At 41.3% G+C, this 19,069-nt stretch overlaps 1 protein-coding gene across 1 annotated transcript; it reads right to left on the minus strand.

Moving 5' to 3' along the window:
- On the minus strand, positions 1 to 17,013 carry mxra5a (matrix-remodelling associated 5a). Its single transcript, XM_030745127.1, has 7 exons — positions 16,823 to 17,013; positions 16,503 to 16,632; positions 15,382 to 15,772; positions 11,232 to 15,218; positions 9,208 to 10,126; positions 8,727 to 9,053; positions 1 to 3,076 (listed from the first exon to the last, which is right to left on the minus strand). The coding sequence occupies exons 1-7, from the start codon at positions 17,011 to 17,013 to the stop codon at positions 1,486 to 1,488; spliced, it is 7,536 nt and encodes a 2,511-aa protein (XP_030600987.1). The 3' UTR covers positions 1 to 1,485.
- Positions 17,014 to 19,069: the final 2,056 nt, after the last annotated feature.

Here is a 19,069-nt window from a genome sequence, read left to right on the forward strand (position 1 = left end):
ACTGCTACATTTTTCTCACTTAAGGGTGTCGTTCATAATACAGCACCAAATATTCTTGAATCATCTTTTTTTTTTTTCCATTTGTGCTCTTTCCTACCTCACCAAACATACAGGTTTTCTTTTTGTGTCTGAGCTTAGTGGAAATGTTATATTCAAATCACAAATCACAGCCTGTCAGATACAAATGATGATGTAGTGCCTGTGTCAGTACTTTGAAGAAGACGATTCAAAGATGCTGCAGAAAGCTTTCAGTTGTTGAAAGATCTGTATCCTGGTATGAAAGAAACGGGATCCCAGCAGATCAAATTTAAAAAATAGAAATCACCTTCTTTAAATGAAAATACAACAACACCAACATTACTGCAACACATATTCATATTAGTCAATGTTGTTATTAAGTTAAACAGTATTTCCTAATTAGAAAATGAAGAGTTTAGCAATTCTTTACAGCTTGACATAATCTGTCATTGTCGGAACGATATTATTCCACTGAAGAAAAGGTCCACATACAGCTGAAAATATTATCAACGCAACATCAGCCAAAGGATCAAATGTTTTGGTGTGATTAACCTTGAGTGGAGCTGATAGAGCCAAAGCTGGACTGTGAACATCATAATGTGACCGTTTGTTAAGATTTCCCCCCAAAGAGATCCAAAAATGGGATTATACAAGGATTTAGTGCCATCATTTAGAGTCCTTGGTCCCACCACATAGGCTACAGTCATCTTTCCTTCTTTTTTTTGCATTTATTGCATTAATACAAACACTGTTCAATTTTGCTTAGTTTTCAAGGAAGCTGATTAATTGCAAAATCAGTGTCGATGTATGTAGTTTGACCTGCAGTATGAATACTAATGTGAATTTTCAATTTACATTATATTATGAAAGTTAAATAAAAATTAAAGCATTGCACAGCCTTGCTAAGATAGGCTTTTACTAATACTATACTAAAGCTAATCATAATCTTTAGTTCTTTATTTTATAGAATAGACACTTTTTTTTTTTTTGCATTTCCCTGAGTCACTTAAAATAAAGAGAATTTATATTACTTAAATCTGGCTTTATTACAGTGTTTGTCTCACATGTAGCAGGTAAATACAACTATTCAGTAGTGTCATCACCTTGCAGGATGAGTTGCCAGCACAAGGCAATAACTTCTTTAGTTGACTTTCTTTCTTTCTAAAATTGTAGGTTCTGAGGCAACTGTTGTGAATTGGCGATATATATAAATAAAACTGAATTGAACTGCATTAACTTTCTAAAGGTGTAGAATGGGACGTTCACTGAAACATCTTAGATGCTGAAACTGACACAGTATCTTCAACTAATGGCCTCTAAACAGCAAACACTCAAAGCATCACTGCAGGTTTAATCAACTCATAATTTCATCACTGTAACAGCAGTTTTTACTACATATTGAAATTGCTTTTAATTAGGCAGTTGCTTGACAGTTTGTTAATAGACCAGGAGGAACAGTAAAATTGTTTAGAACACATTGAGAAATGTAGCTTTAGAGTCCATCCCTATAGCATTTCTGGCTGTGCACTGGTAGATGCCAGTGTCTCTTTGTGTTGGATTCTGGATGATGAGGGAACCTCGTGGATGGAGGTACTTGTTTCCAAATAGGTGTGGCTGTGCACTGACAGCCAAACGGATTTTGTCAGGTGTTTCCCATGTTACCTCCACTTTAGGGATGCCAGTTGCTACACAGTTTAACTGAACAGCAACTCCACGTTTAGCATAAGTCACAGAGGGAGGGCCACTGGTAATTTGAGGTGGGTGTGCTATCACAATTACTGAAACAGAGAGTAAAGAGCTGCCATACTCGTTAGAAGCTCTGCAAATGTAGGGACCCCGATCATGGATCGACACTTGCTGAATGGCAAGTGTTCCATTGGGCAGTATAGTGTATCGCCCTGCTCTTTGTACCCTGTTGAGGACTGCTCCACTAGGTAGAGTCCATACTAGTCTGAGTGCTTCACCTGTGGTTTGGCAATGAAGCAAAAGGTTTTCCCCATTAATGACACTGACAGGAGAGTTATATCTGTTGCTGATCTCTGGTTTTCTTCCTAGGGACAATGTAACTGTATGCTCCACAACGTCTCCTGAATTATGGATCATACAGCGATACATACCAGCATCAGCAACAGAGGGGTTGCTGATAATCAGCGAGCCATTAGGCTGGTGGAAAAACTTAGAAAACCGAGCACCACTATGCAAAGGTGTACCACTAGGCAGGATCCAAGTGACAGGAAGTAGTGCTGAGCCCTCAAAGGAGCAGTTCAAAGCCATAGCATTCCCTACAGTGAGTGACTGAACATTTGTTTTGGGACCTCTAATTTGTGGCCTCTCAACAACTGTCTTCACATCCAAGTTGACCACCAATCTGACCTCTCCTCCTTCATTACGAGCAATACAAACCAGTTGCCCTGAATCTGTCTCCTTGGGTGAGCGGATTTCCAAGGTACCATTCTGATGAACTAGTATTCTATTGCTGTAATATGGTGCAGGAAGGGTCACATTTCCTGGCAGAACCCACATAATGCGAGGGGTGGGGGTTCCTTTTGCCATGCAGTCCAGCAGCTTTTGCTGATTTTGAACTGCAGTCACTTTGATGGCATTGGGTGTTCCTCTTAACCCAACGATCACTGGAGGTGTTACCAAGACTTCCAGTCTGGTGACTTTTTGGTCCTGTCCTGCACGGTTTCTAGCAATGCATGTATAGTTACCTCCATCAAAACGCTGGATCTTTTGAACTACCAAAGTCCCATCATCCAGAACCTGGTACTTGTCTAATGCAGGGAAGATCACTTTATTTATAGGGGATATCCATGTGATGACTGGGGCTGGTTCACCTTTGGCGTTACATCTCAGTGTAACTGTCTCACCATAGAAAACCCTGACAGTCTGTGGATCTTTGTTGTGGATTTGCGGCAGGGAAGGTGCAGCTTTTATCTTGACTCTGACCTTCATCTCATCTTTGCCGAGTTGGTTCTCCGCATAACACGTGTAGTCACCCGCTTCTGGCATTCGAACATTGTTGAAGTAAAGCGTCCCGTTGTCAAACACCACATACCTACATGTAGTTCCAAAGGAGAAGGACAGGAAATGGATATTCACTGTTACACTGTGATGACTGGATCTGTCAGTTGAGAATGAAGTGAATTTATTAAATAAATACAACATTTCTGATTAACAATTATCACTTAGATTTAGACATCACATACTGTTGCTATTCTTACCAAAGAATAACCAGTGATTATACCTGATGTGTCAGTCTGAAATCTGTTAATGTTATTGTTTCTGTTCATCTTCTAGACTGACACAGCTGACAACAAACATGCATGGTTTCAGTGCTCTGTGAGCCTTTTTCCATTTTCTGTGAGCAATAATGTGTCAAAAAGAAACACATATTGTTGTCACTCCTTAACAGATTTTGATATGTGGTGTTGCAGTTTTTATATTGCAGTAAGATATGCCAAAATTATTTCTTGAAGTAATTTTTTGTGGAAGTGAGGAGTTGTTAATCTTAAGGTGGTATGGTGCACTACAGAATCAGGTAGTAATTTACAATTTCCAGTTTTTATTTGATGGGGTAATGATATGAGGGCCTTTGTAATAAATCCACTTCAAACACATCCTAACAGCTGTAAGAAGTGCTTTCGTAGGTTTTATTTTCAATTCAATTCAATTCAATTTGATATTCAAAGAAACAGCACTAAATATGTTTTCCTTCTTAAAACTAAAAGGCCACATTAATAAGTTATCATATTTGAATTCTGACCAATTCCAGCAGTCCAGGTCACACTGACAATACCTTTTAAATCTTAGCAAACACGTCAGAGTTCAGAGGTTGCTCAGCAGAGGATGAAGGAACTTACTTTAACTTCGTTTGTAACATCACAGTGATGTTTTATTCAGTCTGAATCTGGGGTTTTAGTTACACTGAACCTGCTACATACCTTTCTCCTGTCGTTTGGAGATATTATTTACACCTGAAGTGTCAGTGAGGGAAGAAATAAAGAAAATAAATTCATTTCTCGTGAGAATAGGTCACCTATAATTAATGGATGTGTTTTTTTTCTTGCATTTTTATTTAGGCTTCCACACAGTGTTTTTATTTTGATTTTTTTTGCAGTAGGAATACTCCTTCAGTGTCTGGCTGCATGTGGATAATGGGTTAGAGTGAGGATGAAGTGATTTAATGCAGCAAATACATTTTCCTTTGAAAACAGAAACACATAGAAAATAAACAGTTAGAGCTGAAAATTTCTGCCCGTTTTATTTTCTCCTTGAAAGCACAGGCAGTTTCTATTGAGATAATGTAATGAATTTACAGAGCAGTTCACAGCTCTCTGCTGATATGAGTCTGTGTGACTCACCCAACAGCCTCCTTCTTTCTCTGACTCTCTCTCATCTATATGACAGTAATAGTTTGACTATCAAGATATTTATTATGTAATTACACTTTGGATTTTGGTGTTTAAGTGAATGGTCTATATGGGTCTTCATAATACACAGACCTGATATGAGGTATTGTTTTCTTAATTTATGTGTGTGTGTATGTGCTATCGAGAAGCAGTATTAATGTAATGATATTAATGTTATTAAGACAGTAATTACAAGGCCCAGCCCAAATGACTCTGGTGTGTACAAAACCTCTTGTCCAGAAGTAGCACTTTGCCACCTGTCAAAACTTTGACCAACACTTCAGGACATTAAGGATGGGATACTCAGTACGGATATTTCAATGGGATACGGGATATGGGATTTTTTTTACATCACTGCCGCAGAGCGGATGCTAAACTGCATTTCACTGTTTTAACATTGTTCTTGCATTGTTTTTTATCAGTGACAATAAAAACACTATTCTATTCTATTCTCAGTACTGATATTTCAACGCTGTGCTGAGCTTACAAAGTGCAGATGTTTTGAGACACTGCTATGAAGCGCGGCTCAAAACCTTCACCACACATGAACATGGCTGATCGAGGTTTTGGTGTGTTTCACCCCAGTTTTGACAGGTGGCAAGTGACTTTAGCTAGTTTCAACATTTTCTTGGTGCAGAAGCCCAGGAAACTGAAAAGGATTTTGTCGATATATAAAAGTAGCTAACTAGCTAGCAAGAAGGGAACTTAACTAAATGATGGAGCATTTACAAAGACTCGGAGTTGTGACTGTCTAGCAGACGTGCTGTCCATGATATCAGTCATGGAAGAGAATCTCCAGGAATTAGAAAGAGATTAAACAGGAAATAGTGATGGACAATCTGGAGGGAGCCACGATTAAAACTGTGGATGATCAGAATCAGCTTGACCTCTGGAAAGGCAGAGCAACAAGAATTACTGAAAGAGATGGCCCTCCAGGAGCTGAACGGGGCTTTGCACGTTCTAGTAGAGTAATTAAGAGAACATCAATGAAGCTGCCAAAGCTCTGCATAAACAAATGTGATGGTGATATATCAAATGGCAAGAATTCTAGGATCAGTTTGAGACTGCCAGCCCATTCCTGCTGTCAGCTACAATCAGAAAGTATTTGGACTAGCACCAAACAAGACATCCACATGCCGTTAACCTTCTGAAGGACCTTCTGTACATGGATGACTTCATCACAAGCACATGGCACGCTGAAAATGCTTATGCAGTCACCACAGTTGCAAGGGAGATGTTAGCTGCTGCTGGTATTAACTGGTGTAAGTGGATCATTGATGTTTCTTAAATGAAAACTAAGCGGATTCAAGGAGAATTTGATTTCACTCTGGAATCTGAAACACACGGCTGTGCGTTTAAAAGTGTAGGTCTTGTCAGAAACTAACAATTTTGTTTTTGACTTCAAGCATCTGATGGACATTTTCTGAGACAAGGAAAACACAAAGAGAAGCATCTGCAATCGTCAGCTCAAACCCTGGGATTTCTAACCCCATGCACAGCAAGAGTGAAATGTCTCTTTCAGGACGTGGTCAAGAAGCATCAGCTGGGATGAGAAGGTACCAGATGACCTCTCGCTAAAGTAGCAGCAGTATGGAGGTGCTTCAACTCCATCAGATAGTCGAGGTGGTGTGAAGCTGATTAGCTGCAAGGGGGACAAGACCAAATCCTTCATGTTTTCAGTAATGCCCGTGAGAAAGCCTATGGCACAATCTTCAAGGGCAGACAGCTGATGGTCAAAGCATCACCATACTGATGATGTCCAAGTGAAGATCAGCACCCATTAAGAAATTCACCCTGCCGTGTCTGGAATTAATGGGAGCTCTAGTTGCTGCATGGATGGGAAACAACCTGAAAAAGGCCTTCATTCAGCCAACAGAAACCCAAATGTGGTCAGACTCCATGATAGTTAGTCACTAACCGCACCAGAAGCCTGGTCATATTGCAGCAGGAGGCTGAAACCTGCAGACCTTAACACAAGAGGTCAACCAGCCTCAGATTTTAAAGAAGTGGAGCTCTGATGGACTGGGCCCCCATTTCTGAAGACATAAATACAACCAGAGTCATTTTCTAGGGAGCTCTGTGAACAAGAAATAACAGCAGAGCTTAAACAACCACAAATCACAGTCCATCTAAGTAATACTGAAAGCATACAGCCAGATTCACTGATACAGTTGGAGAATTACAGTAAACTAAAGAGGGTCACAGCCTGGATTAAGCTATTTGTTCATGCTCATTCCAGGTCAAAGAGACAATGAGAGCTTAGGGCAGAAGCTGAAAGGCATTGGATTTTAAATGTGCAAGAGCAAACTTAGCACAGAGAGTTAATGGAAATGAAGGCAGCAGCTGAAAGAGCAGAGATCTTAAGACACTCTTTAATGGAAATGGTTTGCTTTGTGTAGGGAAAGGCCGCAACATTCAAACATGAGTTTTAGTGAACAGCATCCACTGATGCTGCCTTCTCATCACAGACTGTCACAGATGCTCATTCATGAACAAGTTAGATCTGAGAGAAAAGTACTGGATTTGGCTTTCTAGTCCCTGTCAGTACTCCAGCTGCAGCATTTTGGATCAGCTGAAGGCTTTTCAGGGAGCTTTTAGGACAGCCTGATAATAATGAATTACAATAGTCCAGCCTAGAAGTAATAAATGCATGAATTAGCTTTTCAGCATCACTCTGAGACAAGAAGTTTCTAATTTTAGAAATACTGCGCAAATGCAAAAAAAGTGGTCCTACATATTTGTTTAATATGTGCATTGAAGGACATATCCTGGTCAAAAATGACTCCAAGATTTCTCACAGTGTTACTGGAGGCCAAAGTAATGCCATCCAGAGTAAGTATCTGGTTAGACACCATGTTTCTAAGATTTGTGGGGCCGAGAACAAGAACTTCAGTTTGATCTGAATTTAGAGGCAGGAAATTAGAGGTCATCCAGGCCTTAATATCTTTAAGACATTCCTGCAGTTTAACTAATTGATGTGTCATCTGGCTTCATTGATAGGTAAAGCTGAGTATCATCTGCATAACAATGAAAATTGATGCAATGCTTTCTAATAATACTGCCTAAGGGAAGCATGTATAATGTAAATAGAATTGGTCCTAGCACAGAACCCTGTGGAACTCCATAATTAACCTTAGTGTGTGAAGAAGACTCGCCAATTTACATGAACAAATTGGAGTCTATGAGATAAATATGATTCAAACCACTGCAGTGCAGTACCTTTAATACCTATAGAAAGCTCTAATCTCTGTAATAAAATGTTATGGTCAACAGTATCAAAGCTGCACTGAGGTCCAACAGGACAAGAACAGAGATGAGTCCACTGTCAGAGGCTGTAAGAAGATCATTGTAACCTTCACTAATGCTGTTTCTGTACTGTGATGAATTCTGAAACCTGACTGAAACTCTTCAAATAAACCGTTCCTCTGCAGATGATCAGTTAGCTGTTTTACAACTACTCTTTCAAGAGTCTTTGAGAGAAAAGGAAGGTTGGAGATTGGCCTATAATTAGCTAAGACAGCTGGGTCAGTGATGGCTTTTTAAGTAGAGGTTTAATTACAGCCACCTTGAAGGCCTGTGGTACATAGCCAACTAATAAAGACTGATTGATCATTTTTAAGATTGAAGCATCAATAATTGGAAAGACTTCTTTGAACAGTCTAGTAGGAATGGGATCTAACAAACATGTTGCTGGTTTGGAGGAAGTAACTATTGAAGTTAACTCTGAAAGATCAACTGGAACAAAAGAGTCTAAACAAATACCAGCAGTGCTGAAAGCAGCCGAACATGAAGATAAATCTTTGAGACGGTCATGAATAATTTTTTCTTTAATGTCTAAAACTTTACTTGTGAAGAAATCCATGAAATCATTCCTTGTTAAAATTAAAGGAATTCTCAGCTCTACAGAGCTCTGTCTCTTGGCTACGGTGCTGAAAAGAAACCTGGGGTTGTTCTTATTTTCTTCAATTAATGATAAGTAGTAAGATGTCCTAGCCTGCTGGAGCAAAAGAGTCTAAACAAAACAAAAATATGAAAACAGTTATTACCAGATGGTTTTCTGTACTGATGCACAAAGTTCATTAAACAGGTAAAAGAAGAAGAAGGCCATTTGGCCATAGTGACTTTAGCTAAGTTTCCACACTCACTTCTTCTGAGGAATAAAAGCATCATTAGAACTTCATTAAATTGCTAAACTTTGATCTACACATGGGATCAGGCACCACAAAGACTGGCAGGTGAAGGTTTTTTCCCTTTGTGCTACTCATGGCATTTTTTAGAAGTCAAAACAGCTCATACCTGCGACTGCGCCCCACAATGATACCATCTCTCTGTTTGACCAGGTTAACCATCGTGCCATCGGGCAGCATCCAGCTGATCTCAGGGTTGGGGAGGCCAGAAGCCACACAGTCCACCTTCAGGTCCGCACCGTACACAACCTCCTGGCTGGATTGCTGCAGCTTCTGTTCGATCTTGGCTGGTCTGGTCAGCACATTTACCCGCAGCAGAACATAGTCGTCACCCATCTTGTTACGTGCCACACATAAGTAATCACCACTGTCCTTGTCGGTCACCGAAAGAACACTCAAAGTGCCGTTGGGAAACACCTTGATTCTGCTGTCAAAACTGCAATAAACAAACAACCAACTTTGAAACAAGGTTAAGTATATGATACATGTGATTATATGATTGTGAATGCTTAGGAAGATTAAGGATTTTTAGGGTTTCTAATGATAACAATTAGCTTGACTTTTTTTTCATTACAAGCTATACATTTCACCTGTACTGAACATCTACTAGCTTCTTAGAAGGTGTTCTCCAGATGATTCGGGGTTTTGGCTGTCCTGTTGCCACACAGTTAAGCAGCAGCTTACTCCCATAGATCACATCTGTTCTTTTGGTTGATGAAGAGGCGATATTGGGCTTGGCAGAGGACAGAGGATTCCTTCTTATGCTCAGCATCACAGTTCTCCTGCTGGATGCTGCTGTGTTAGTAGCTGAGCACTCGTATCTCCCAGCATTTTCTGTGCCCATACTCCGTATGTAGAGGGTCCCATTGGGGAAAACAATGAGGTTCTGTCCAATATCCAGGGAAGCAGTGAGGTGTGCACCATCAGGTGTGATCCAGTGAATAAAAGGTGGAGGGGAACCTGTGGCAGTGCAGTGGATGTAGGCAGGGCTGCGCTCTGAAAGGGTGGTGGTCTCATGTAGTGACTGCTGAATCACAGGTGGCAATGCTAAGACACGAAGATGTACTGAAACAGAGTCAGCTCCAGCTGCACTGCTGGCAATGCACTTATAAATCCCTCTGTCTGTGGAACTGGCCTGGTTAAGCTGTAGGGTTCCATCATTACTGACAACTACATGCTGCTGAGATAGAACAGAAGCTGAGGCGGCAGCTATATGGACATGGTTAGGGAGTACCCATGTGACTTGAGGCACAGGATGCCCTTCCACTTTGCACTCCAAACTGACTTTACCACCTAGATGCACAGTAATTTCTCTGTGCTGGGGATGCAGGACCCGCGGCTGCTGAGACAGGACCACAAGGTTGACCCCCATCATATCTGTGCCATACTGGTTCTGCACTGTGCACAAGTATTGACCGCTATCCAAGAGCTGTGTGTTCCTGATGATTAATGTACCATTTGGATGGACCTCAAACCTTTGGACCGTGGTGTTCTGAGCAATACTTGCCCCTGCAAAAATTGACAGATTAAAACTGTATAAAATTTAAGAGGAACAATGAGTGAATATAGAAAAGACCATAAAGTATATATAGCAGGAGAAATTGATGTTGTATTTACAGTGTGTAAAAAAATACAATAAACTGCATTTCTATAGTACTTGTCCCATCTTAATGAGAACTCCAAATACTTTAGTGTGATTGCCAACCTTGAAAAGAAACCCATAACATGGTTAAGGGAATAGTTACTTCTAACTGGGAGCAAGCCAAAGGCTTTGTTGTAAAGGTCATATCATATTTAACTAAAACTTCTATTTTCAATTCACTCTCGGATCACAAGGCCAGCATCACTACAGAACAAGAGTGCCTTTTTGTAAAGACATGAAGGTGAGAGTGTGGAGGCTGAGCTAAATTGCTGGGTCTTTAGGTCATGCCACTTCCATGCAGCAGACAAGAATTATTGCTCTGCTAAAAATATATTACTTTATGTTACAAACTCAAAACCATAATCAGGAACATTTTATTTTCCATAAATTTAGCTAAGGATTTTATCCTTTTATTCTATTGAGAATAATTCAATAGGTTAGCATAATTATGATATAGAAAGAATGTCTTTAAAGGTTGGCACTGAATAAAAACAGATTTTTGGAGAATCAGTGCAAGCTTGTTACAAAGTTGTCATGTCCAGGTTTGGCAATCATAGCATCATCAGTCACGGAGGTCATTTTTGAGTACTGTGCTGTAATGGCCACATATTATATTATGAAAATATGGAAAACATATTTAGAGTAATGAGGAATGTGTAACCATACTGCTATCTTTGCAGTAAATATGGTAGATAATCTATTATCTGCTATACTGTGTGCCATTATTACCATTAAAACATATTTTAAAGCTATATTTATATAAAACTAGACAAACTGGAAGCCTGCAGGCATCTTTGCTCCATATTGCTCTAAATCAGTGTCAAAATATTTCAGGTTATTTCACTTTTAATTATTTACACATTATTTACATATATATTACTCATATTTGAATAGCAGTGTTTCAGCAGAGTGAAGTGCCATGGCTTTCAAAATGTATGCAAATAAGAGTTAATGAGGCTGAGTCATACATACCACTAGCAGCTTTGGTCCACGACAGGAATGGCTTTGGATCACCTTCAGTCTCACAGGGAAGCTGAGCATCTGTTTCAGCTTTCACAGTCAAAGTCTGGAAATTGCTCTTAGTTATCCTTGGCTTTCCTCTTGGAATAGATTCTTGTTTAGGTACCTGGTACTTCCTGGACACGTCCTGAGTGCTTGTTAACAGCCCCTCTCTATATAGATTAGTTTGGACTGTAGCATTTGGGGCAGGGGTGACTGTCTGTATGACTGTCTGTCTGCTAGTCAGTTCCATGGCTGGACTTGAGCTAGCTGGTTTGTGGCCTGGTGACTGGGTTGTGGGGTGGACATATAATTCTGTCCATGGCTCTGATATATTAATGTTGGGGTTTTTTTGTTGGTCTTCACCATGGCTGACTGTGATCCATGGAGCCTCCTGCATGCTGGCCCTCACTGAAGAATCCTTCTTAGCTTCTGTGAAAGATATTTTGGGTAGTGTGGGATGCAGTGTTATTTTGATTGAAGTGGTAGGAGGAGGAGTTGTTGTTTTAAAGGCACTGATGGTAGGAGAAAATAAATCAACTTTTTCATTTAGAGGTTCTTTAAGATTCTGAGCTGCCTTTGACTCAGTTGAAGTTTTATTTTGACTGGAACTATAATATGAATTTTCAGGTACTGTAGGTGTCTGTGTGGTATCCAGATCTGTCTCCAAATAATCCTTGGAAAGTATGCTTGGTGGCATGTTTAATTCGCTGGAAGTGTATCCAGAGGTTGTCTTGATTACTTGGTCAATGAAAGTCGTGTCTGTGGTGACTGTGGAAGGCACTGGTGAAAAACCCATCTCAGTCTCATTCAAAAGCATCTCTTCATTAGCTGTGTATTGTTGGCCTGATTGATTCTCCTCACCATCTCTTTGCAGCCGTGTAGCATTTGTAGTGTAAAAACCCACAAACAAAGTGTCAGAACTTGGCCGAGGTCCAAGGTCACCCATAACACTTGGTCTTTGTGCCTCCTCAGAAAGGCTGATGGGTGGAGCAGGGCTGCTTATAAACCTGTGCAAAGTGGTTGCTGTAGGTACACTGAAGTGCTCTGGAGGAGATGGACTTTCTGAGATTCCCAAGGCTGTTTGAGAAGTTGTCTTTCTATGATCCACTTCTGGAAAGGTTGTTGGAAATGATGTTGCTGTCACTGTGCTTTTGAATAGTGGTTTGGCCAAGGGTAGATGGCTGTCCTTTGTTTCGATGGGAGAAGCTGGTAGTGAGGAGGGTTTGGTGGCTGCTTCATGGTCATGCCTGGAGACTGTGCTTTCTTTATGACTCACTCTTCCTGATGATGCTGTTTGGCTGCCAGTGAATGGAACAATGGTACTGGGATTGGCTGTTGTAACTTGTGTTGGAAGTATTTTTAGCAGTGTGGAGGCAGTGGTCTTGATGGTTGCTAGGAGAGCTTTGGCAGGTGTGATGGCAGCAAACTGGATAGGTTTAATGAGCTTTTGTTTCCTTCTGTTTGGCCTTCTCCTTTGACTCCCATTCCTTCTCCTGGATTTATGTTCTTGAAGGCGTGGGGATGATCGTCTTTCTGACCCTTTCCACCCTAAAGTCATAGGCACACGTGTAGTTGTTGGAGATGCTGTTGCTACAGACTGTAAATCATCAGGTGCGTCCTCCAGAGACTGCAACTGTGATATTACAGTCTCACTAGGATATTTTCCATTTTCTTCTCTGCTTGTCATTGATTTACTTGGGTTGACTGAAGTGATAATTTGACTTCTTGAAAAAGGTTCGTTGTCATTACTAGAACTGGCAGCAACATTTAATCTGTCTGTGTTCTCATGCCTCTCTGATACCTTGGACCAATCAGCTGTTTTGTCTCCATTAACATCTGTATTTGTGCTTTGGTTCTCTTGTAGAGAAAATGTGCTGCTTGCAGTGTTTGTGAGAGACTGCCAGAGAGTGACAGCATGCAGTGGAACAGATGTGGTCTGTGGGAGGAAAAACACACTATTTGAACTTGTGTGTAGGTCCAAGACTATATCGCGCTTTATGTACTCTACACTGTGTGTACTCTGTGTTATAAGTGGCTCTGTTGAAGAATGTGTGCTGTGCTGACTGCTTGACATCTTACGTGCATTATGTGCAGAGTTGCTGTTAGATGTCACTTGTGTTTCTTGACTTTGTGCAAGTTGTTCATCAGTTTTCATCTGTGTGTATTGTACAGGAGTGTGTAGTGTCCTGAAAAAATCCCGGCCTTGTTTTTTCTGCTCAGTCACATCATCTGATGATCCTTCAGTAGTTTCTTCTGACTCTGTTGTCTGCTCTGCTGCTTTCCTCTCATTTGTTTGTTGGACTGGGAGTGGTGTGGTTGTATTTTGAGCCTTTCTCTCTCTAATCTTAGCCAAAATATGAGCCCATTTCTGTGGATCTATTTTACCTTTAGACAGATTAATCCTCTTCCTGTCAGCAGTACTCATCCTGACCGCAACACGTGATCCTGTTGATTTCTGAAGCACTGGAGGCCTCCGCCAGATTTTCCTGGATGGGTGGATGCCCCTCCTGCCAGGGGCCACACCTCCTGGCCTCCTCTTTGGAACCGCTTCCTGAGTACCTTCACTGTCCTCTGATGCATCATCTGTATCCTTTGTAGGGATTTTAATTTGAGTGTTGACTCCTGAGGCTGACTGAGGTGTTGCTGGAAACTTCCTTAATGGGCTTATCAGCCCTTTGTGCCTGACAACAGTCATTTTTGTAGTCAGTGTATCCACACCATGTTGATTCATGGCAATGCATTTATAATAACCACTGTCTGATAACTGAGACTGAGGGATATGTAGGGTGCCATTGGAATAGACTGAAGCTCTGGGTGAGTTGGCTTGGAAACTAACTATTTTGCTGCTTGGTAGAATCCAGTTAATTTCAGCATCAGGGGAGCCAGATGCAGCGCAAGGCAGGGAGATAGGGTTCCCTGCAAATCCCTCGGTAGGTGTGATTGATGTTTCCTCCCCTGGGGGAGGGCTGGAGGATTCCTGCACTGTCAGATAGAAAGGCAGGACAGCAAAGTCTCCATGAGACCTGGCGATACAGTAGTAAATGCCCGTGTCTGTGTGGCGGACAGCTTTAATGACAAGACTTCCACCACTGGATACAGACAGTCTGCTGTCTGGACTGCTGTACGGTGCTTCCACTTTGGAGCCATCTGGCAGCACCCAGCGGATAACTCTTTGGCCTGAACTGTGCACGTTACAGTACATTTGACTTTGCTTTCCTAGGATAGCACTGAACACTTTACGAGTGGTGTTTGTTGATTCGATCATGACCCATGACCTCCTCTGTTTTTGCATCAGCTCTACCTCCACTGTCTCTGACAGGTTTGTGCTCATAATCAGCTTTGCCATCCTGGCTGATGTCTGAAGCCGATTCAGCTGAAGGGCCACAGATGTTTGCATCAGCCATGTTGGTTGGGCCGTCATATTAACTTTAACACCTGTGTAGTACAGAACATCTTTCTCAGAGTCTTGTATATATAAATAGGTTGGATGAGGGCCTTTGCTAAGAATAACTCCCCTTTGTAAGTGTGCTGGTATGTTGCTGTAGTATGCTATAAGCCTCCACAGCTTCTCATATTTTTCTCTATCAACTGGACATTCAAGATCCACTGTCACTGTGATGTTGGAGGTCAGCTGAAGCTGGTTGTTCTGCTCCCAGGTGATCTTGGTAAGCTCTCTTGACTTGCTAACACTGCACTCCAGATCCACCTCATTTCCATGTTCATCAGACAGGGCAAGAGAGATGTTTCCAAATGGTTCCTTAAAATCCTCTGTGGTCAAATCCTTACTCTCAGCATCTTTAAGTGTGGTCATCCTGTGAGGAATGGTGATGACAGGGCTGCTGCAGACCAGGTTCTCCACATCAAGGAGGTCTTTTGCCTGGAGGTGCCTGGGAGAAGAGCACATGGGACACAGCTGGCCACCAGGAAGAGTCCTGTCCTTTTTACATTTTAAGACTCCTAGACCAAAAGAAGAGATCAATGTTGTAAAATCAGACCACTATGTCTCTTTAATTATTAGCTTTGACTGTTTTATATATTTTGAGTCTTAGTTATTAGTCTTTAACCATCACAATAATGAAAGGTCTACATTAATTTGCAGTGTATATATTAAAAGTCCCACCTGGTGATTTTTTATCCCAGTCATGGAGCCACCTCATGCTGCAGTCACACATCCAAGGGTTCCTGTCAAGGTACAGGTTCTCCAACTGGGGCATGGTTGCCATCAGCCTGGAAGGAACTGATGTCAGACCATTATCTGACAGGTAGAGGTGCCTCAGAGTGGACACATGGAAGTGGCTTTTTACAGTGAAGGTGGTGAAGGTCTCTGGGTGCAGTTGCTGAAGCTGGTTGCCCTCCAGCTGCAGCAGCCGGAGGGAAGTGAGGCCCTGGAAGGCGTCTGGATGGATGAACTCCAGCCGGTTGTGATCCAGGTGTAACCTGGCTACAGACCACAGACCCTGAAGAGTGTGCCTGCGGATCTCCTTCAGCTTGTTGTAGCTAATCTTCAACATCTAAAGTGACCAACAAGAAGAGAGAAAGACATTATTACCCATCATGAGAGATTATTTGCAGTTAATGTAATGATGCCTTGATACTTTAGTCGTTATTATATAGGCACACTAAAGGAGCATAGTTTATATGTAATTGCTTTGTTTAATTAACATTTCAGGAGGAAATTTGGGTTTTAAACAAATCTTTGTGCCATCTTTTACAGATTCTAATGGATGGTCATGAATTTGTTGTGTAGATAAAATTATTACAGTTGGATTTTTTCTTAAAATATAGATTCACATTTGGCACCTCTAGAATGTATTTCAGGCTCAGGTAAACATGTTTTTCCAGAATGAAAACCCTGGATCAACCTGCCAGGGAGTTCAACTGTATGATTAAATGTGGCATATTTACACTATAGATTTAAGTACTCATGTTAATATGTGATGTTCTTTTCAAATGAAATAAACAAAAACATGCACCTGTAGTCTTCCTAGAGTCAGAATGAACCAGATAAAGCAGCTGTTACTACACTAAAACTGAGCATTCAAAGAGACATTTTCTGTAGACACCCATAATCTGTGTGCAAAATAGCACAATGCGACTTTATGAAAGGCTCAGACTATAATATGGATTCATCATTAAAAGTCACTGTCTTGCTCAAGGACACTAAACAACAATCACCCTGTCAGCATTCATTGATTCAATCATTCCCAGATTTTGTTTTTGCTGTACTTTCTGTCAGTGCACCTGAAGTGAAATAAGCTCCCTGAACACTCCATCAGGCAGGTCATGGATGTCATTCCCATGAACCATGAGCAGCTCCAGCTTCCTCAGGCCTGCCAGTGATTTGTCAGCGATCTTATTAATTCTGTTGAACCTGAAACAACAAAACCAGAGTGGGCAGGATAGCAAACAATAAACCCATTCATCAGAAACACCACATAACCCTAGGTGTTTACTTCCCATAAAGCGACATCCCTCCCTTGTACTGCATTAAGTGTTTAATGCAGTCACTGACAGTATAACGAGCATGGCACTGTAAAGCTATGGATGGTAGAGGGACTGACCCCAAGTTCATGTGTTTCACGAGTTTGGGAATAGCTGCTGGGATGGTGAGAAGGGAACGGAAGGTGCAGTGAAGCTCAGTGGACTGAGGGCAGGAGCAAGGTCGGGGACAGGAGCCAGAAGCGGCAAGGGAAAAAATAATCAGCACCAGCAGCGCGTTGAGGACGAACAGAGCGGGAGGATCCATCTTCATCCGCGGCATTACCGGTCACAGCAGCTGTCTGTATAATGAGAGAATAATGTCAGCAGCACTCTCATAAAGTTCAAGAAGCTAAGAGTACAGAAATCCCACCCTCTCTCAGCCTCGTGAAAAAGATCGATTGGAATAAAAACAGTCTGAGGTGACAATCATAATCTGTCAGAAATAAACTTTACTTTGACTCCGACTCGAGTTTCATCACCGCATGAGCGGATTTGGAGCTCTGGTAAATTACAAATTCTGCGCTCAAGCAAGAGTTTCAGCCAAAGTGCTTTATAAATATTTCATAAACTTCTCCTTAAACCACTGCAATGAAATATAGATCCTCTTACCTCAGAACCTTGATAGTCTCTCTATGAGGGGGCTCCCGCATTCCATTTTAACATGGATAACGATGAGAAACAGCACGACTGAAACTCTAGGGCGACGTGTTGCAGCGTATCCAGAGCAAAAAAATAAATAAATATAAAATAAACACAAATTTTAATGTAGAGTCCTTTGGGGGAAAAACTTTCAATAACTGCTTCAAGCCACTGTTGGCTGTGAACCTCTGGCATGGACTGAGCGATGAGTCGCCTCAGCGCACTCAGCGGAGGCGCAACAGGAGGGGCCAGCGGAGGTTTTGGAGAGGAGCAAAGAAGCGAAGAACGCGTCACCAGCGGCTCTTGGCTAATATCATACTGCAGCAAAGTCAAACAACTGCTTTTCTGGTGAGGGTTGTTTGCATATACTTCGTGAGTCATATTAAAACTATGGGAAATTAGATCAAGCCGAAAGCTGAAAACAAGACTACTGTGTCTAAAAGAGGAGGAAGGGGGAAAACTGCAGCCACACAAGCTGAACAAACCTCACCATCAGAGCTGCTGTTCACAGGAAAGGAACTAAAGTGTTTTGGGCCCTGACCCGAGTCTCCCTCTCCCTGTTAACCCCAGTGGCCTTCAGTGGGGAGGTTTTCTGTGCCAGAATATCAATGGAAACATTTTTATTTGAGCAACATGCAGCCTCTAGGAGCATATCTCCTCAGATTCAACAGGAGAGGAGTGTTTGGTCATTCACCCTAAAGATGCCATTGAGTCTGTTATAATAGTGAGCACATAATCAGTGCACATGGTAATGTCTTTGCAAGTAGCCTACAGTACATGTAAAAGAAATCATTTAATGATATACAATAAATAAAGATTATTACAGTAGTAGCACTAGTGTTATTATTATTTACCATTAAGGTATCGTGATTTAAAGGATGGTAAAATGTTAAATGCTATCAAATTACAAGTTACCATATAGAAAATATTCTGGTATAGAAATTTGCAACTTACATAAAAGCTGCTTCAGGATCTCTTCATTAATCACACATCAAATGTTGACTGATCCAACCAATAATTAACAAACAGCTTAATTAACAAACAGCTGCATTTTTCATGTTGCTCCTCAAACTGCAGGCTCAGAAAAGTCAGTGGAGCTCTGTGGTAAGGATTTTCCTGAACTGAGTTGTTCCAGTTAAGGAGATCGGACATGGAGGTTGAAGAGGTACTCCTCCTTATAAATGTAGGAGGAGAGCCATTGAGCAACAGACCCAGTGTTGCCATTATGCTGTAGTTCTCATCTCATAACTGTGTTGCACGCCAAGCTTATGTGCAGGGCCTCTAGACAGTCACAATGTCAATGATTAGCCCATAAGCAACACGAGGCTGTGATTTATTTATCAAACCAGTTCACTGTGCATTAGTCGCACAATTTCTAATCAAATTGTAAAGTGAATAAGATAACACAAATGTTGACACAGGACCTGAGGGTCTGGGTGACATTTAAAATCCAATCATGTTTACAGAGACAAGAAAACCAAAAAGAGACGTCAAAGTGTCGACCAGACTGTGGTGTTTGTCACGTCTGTAGGAAAGCAGAATAAATGTTTACCTTTGTGTTAGTGTAGAAGGTTTAACTGCTGGGTTTCCCCCTCATTCAAGCTAAATATAAAGAAAGGGCAGCTGTGTGCTGGCATGTGGTAAACAAAACAAAACAAAACAAAACAAAACAAAACAAAACAAAACAA

This window comes from Archocentrus centrarchus, chromosome 2, assembly GCF_007364275.1.
Source record: "Archocentrus centrarchus isolate MPI-CPG fArcCen1 chromosome 2, fArcCen1, whole genome shotgun sequence".
NCBI lineage: Eukaryota > Metazoa > Chordata > Actinopteri > Cichliformes > Cichlidae > Archocentrus > Archocentrus centrarchus.

Coding starts and splice junctions, on each gene's coding strand:
- mxra5a (XM_030745127.1), bottom strand. CDS start 17,013: ATGAAGATGGATCCTCCCGCTCTGTTCGTCCTCAACGCGCTGCTGGTG. Junction 15,219..15,381: donor CTGGGATAAAAAATCACCAG/GTGGGACTTTTA, acceptor CTTTTGGTCTAG/GAGTCTTAAAATGTAAAAAG. Junction 3,077..8,726: donor ATTGTGGGGCGCAGTCGCAG/GTATGAGCTGTT, acceptor AACTACATGTAG/GTATGTGGTGTTTGACAACG.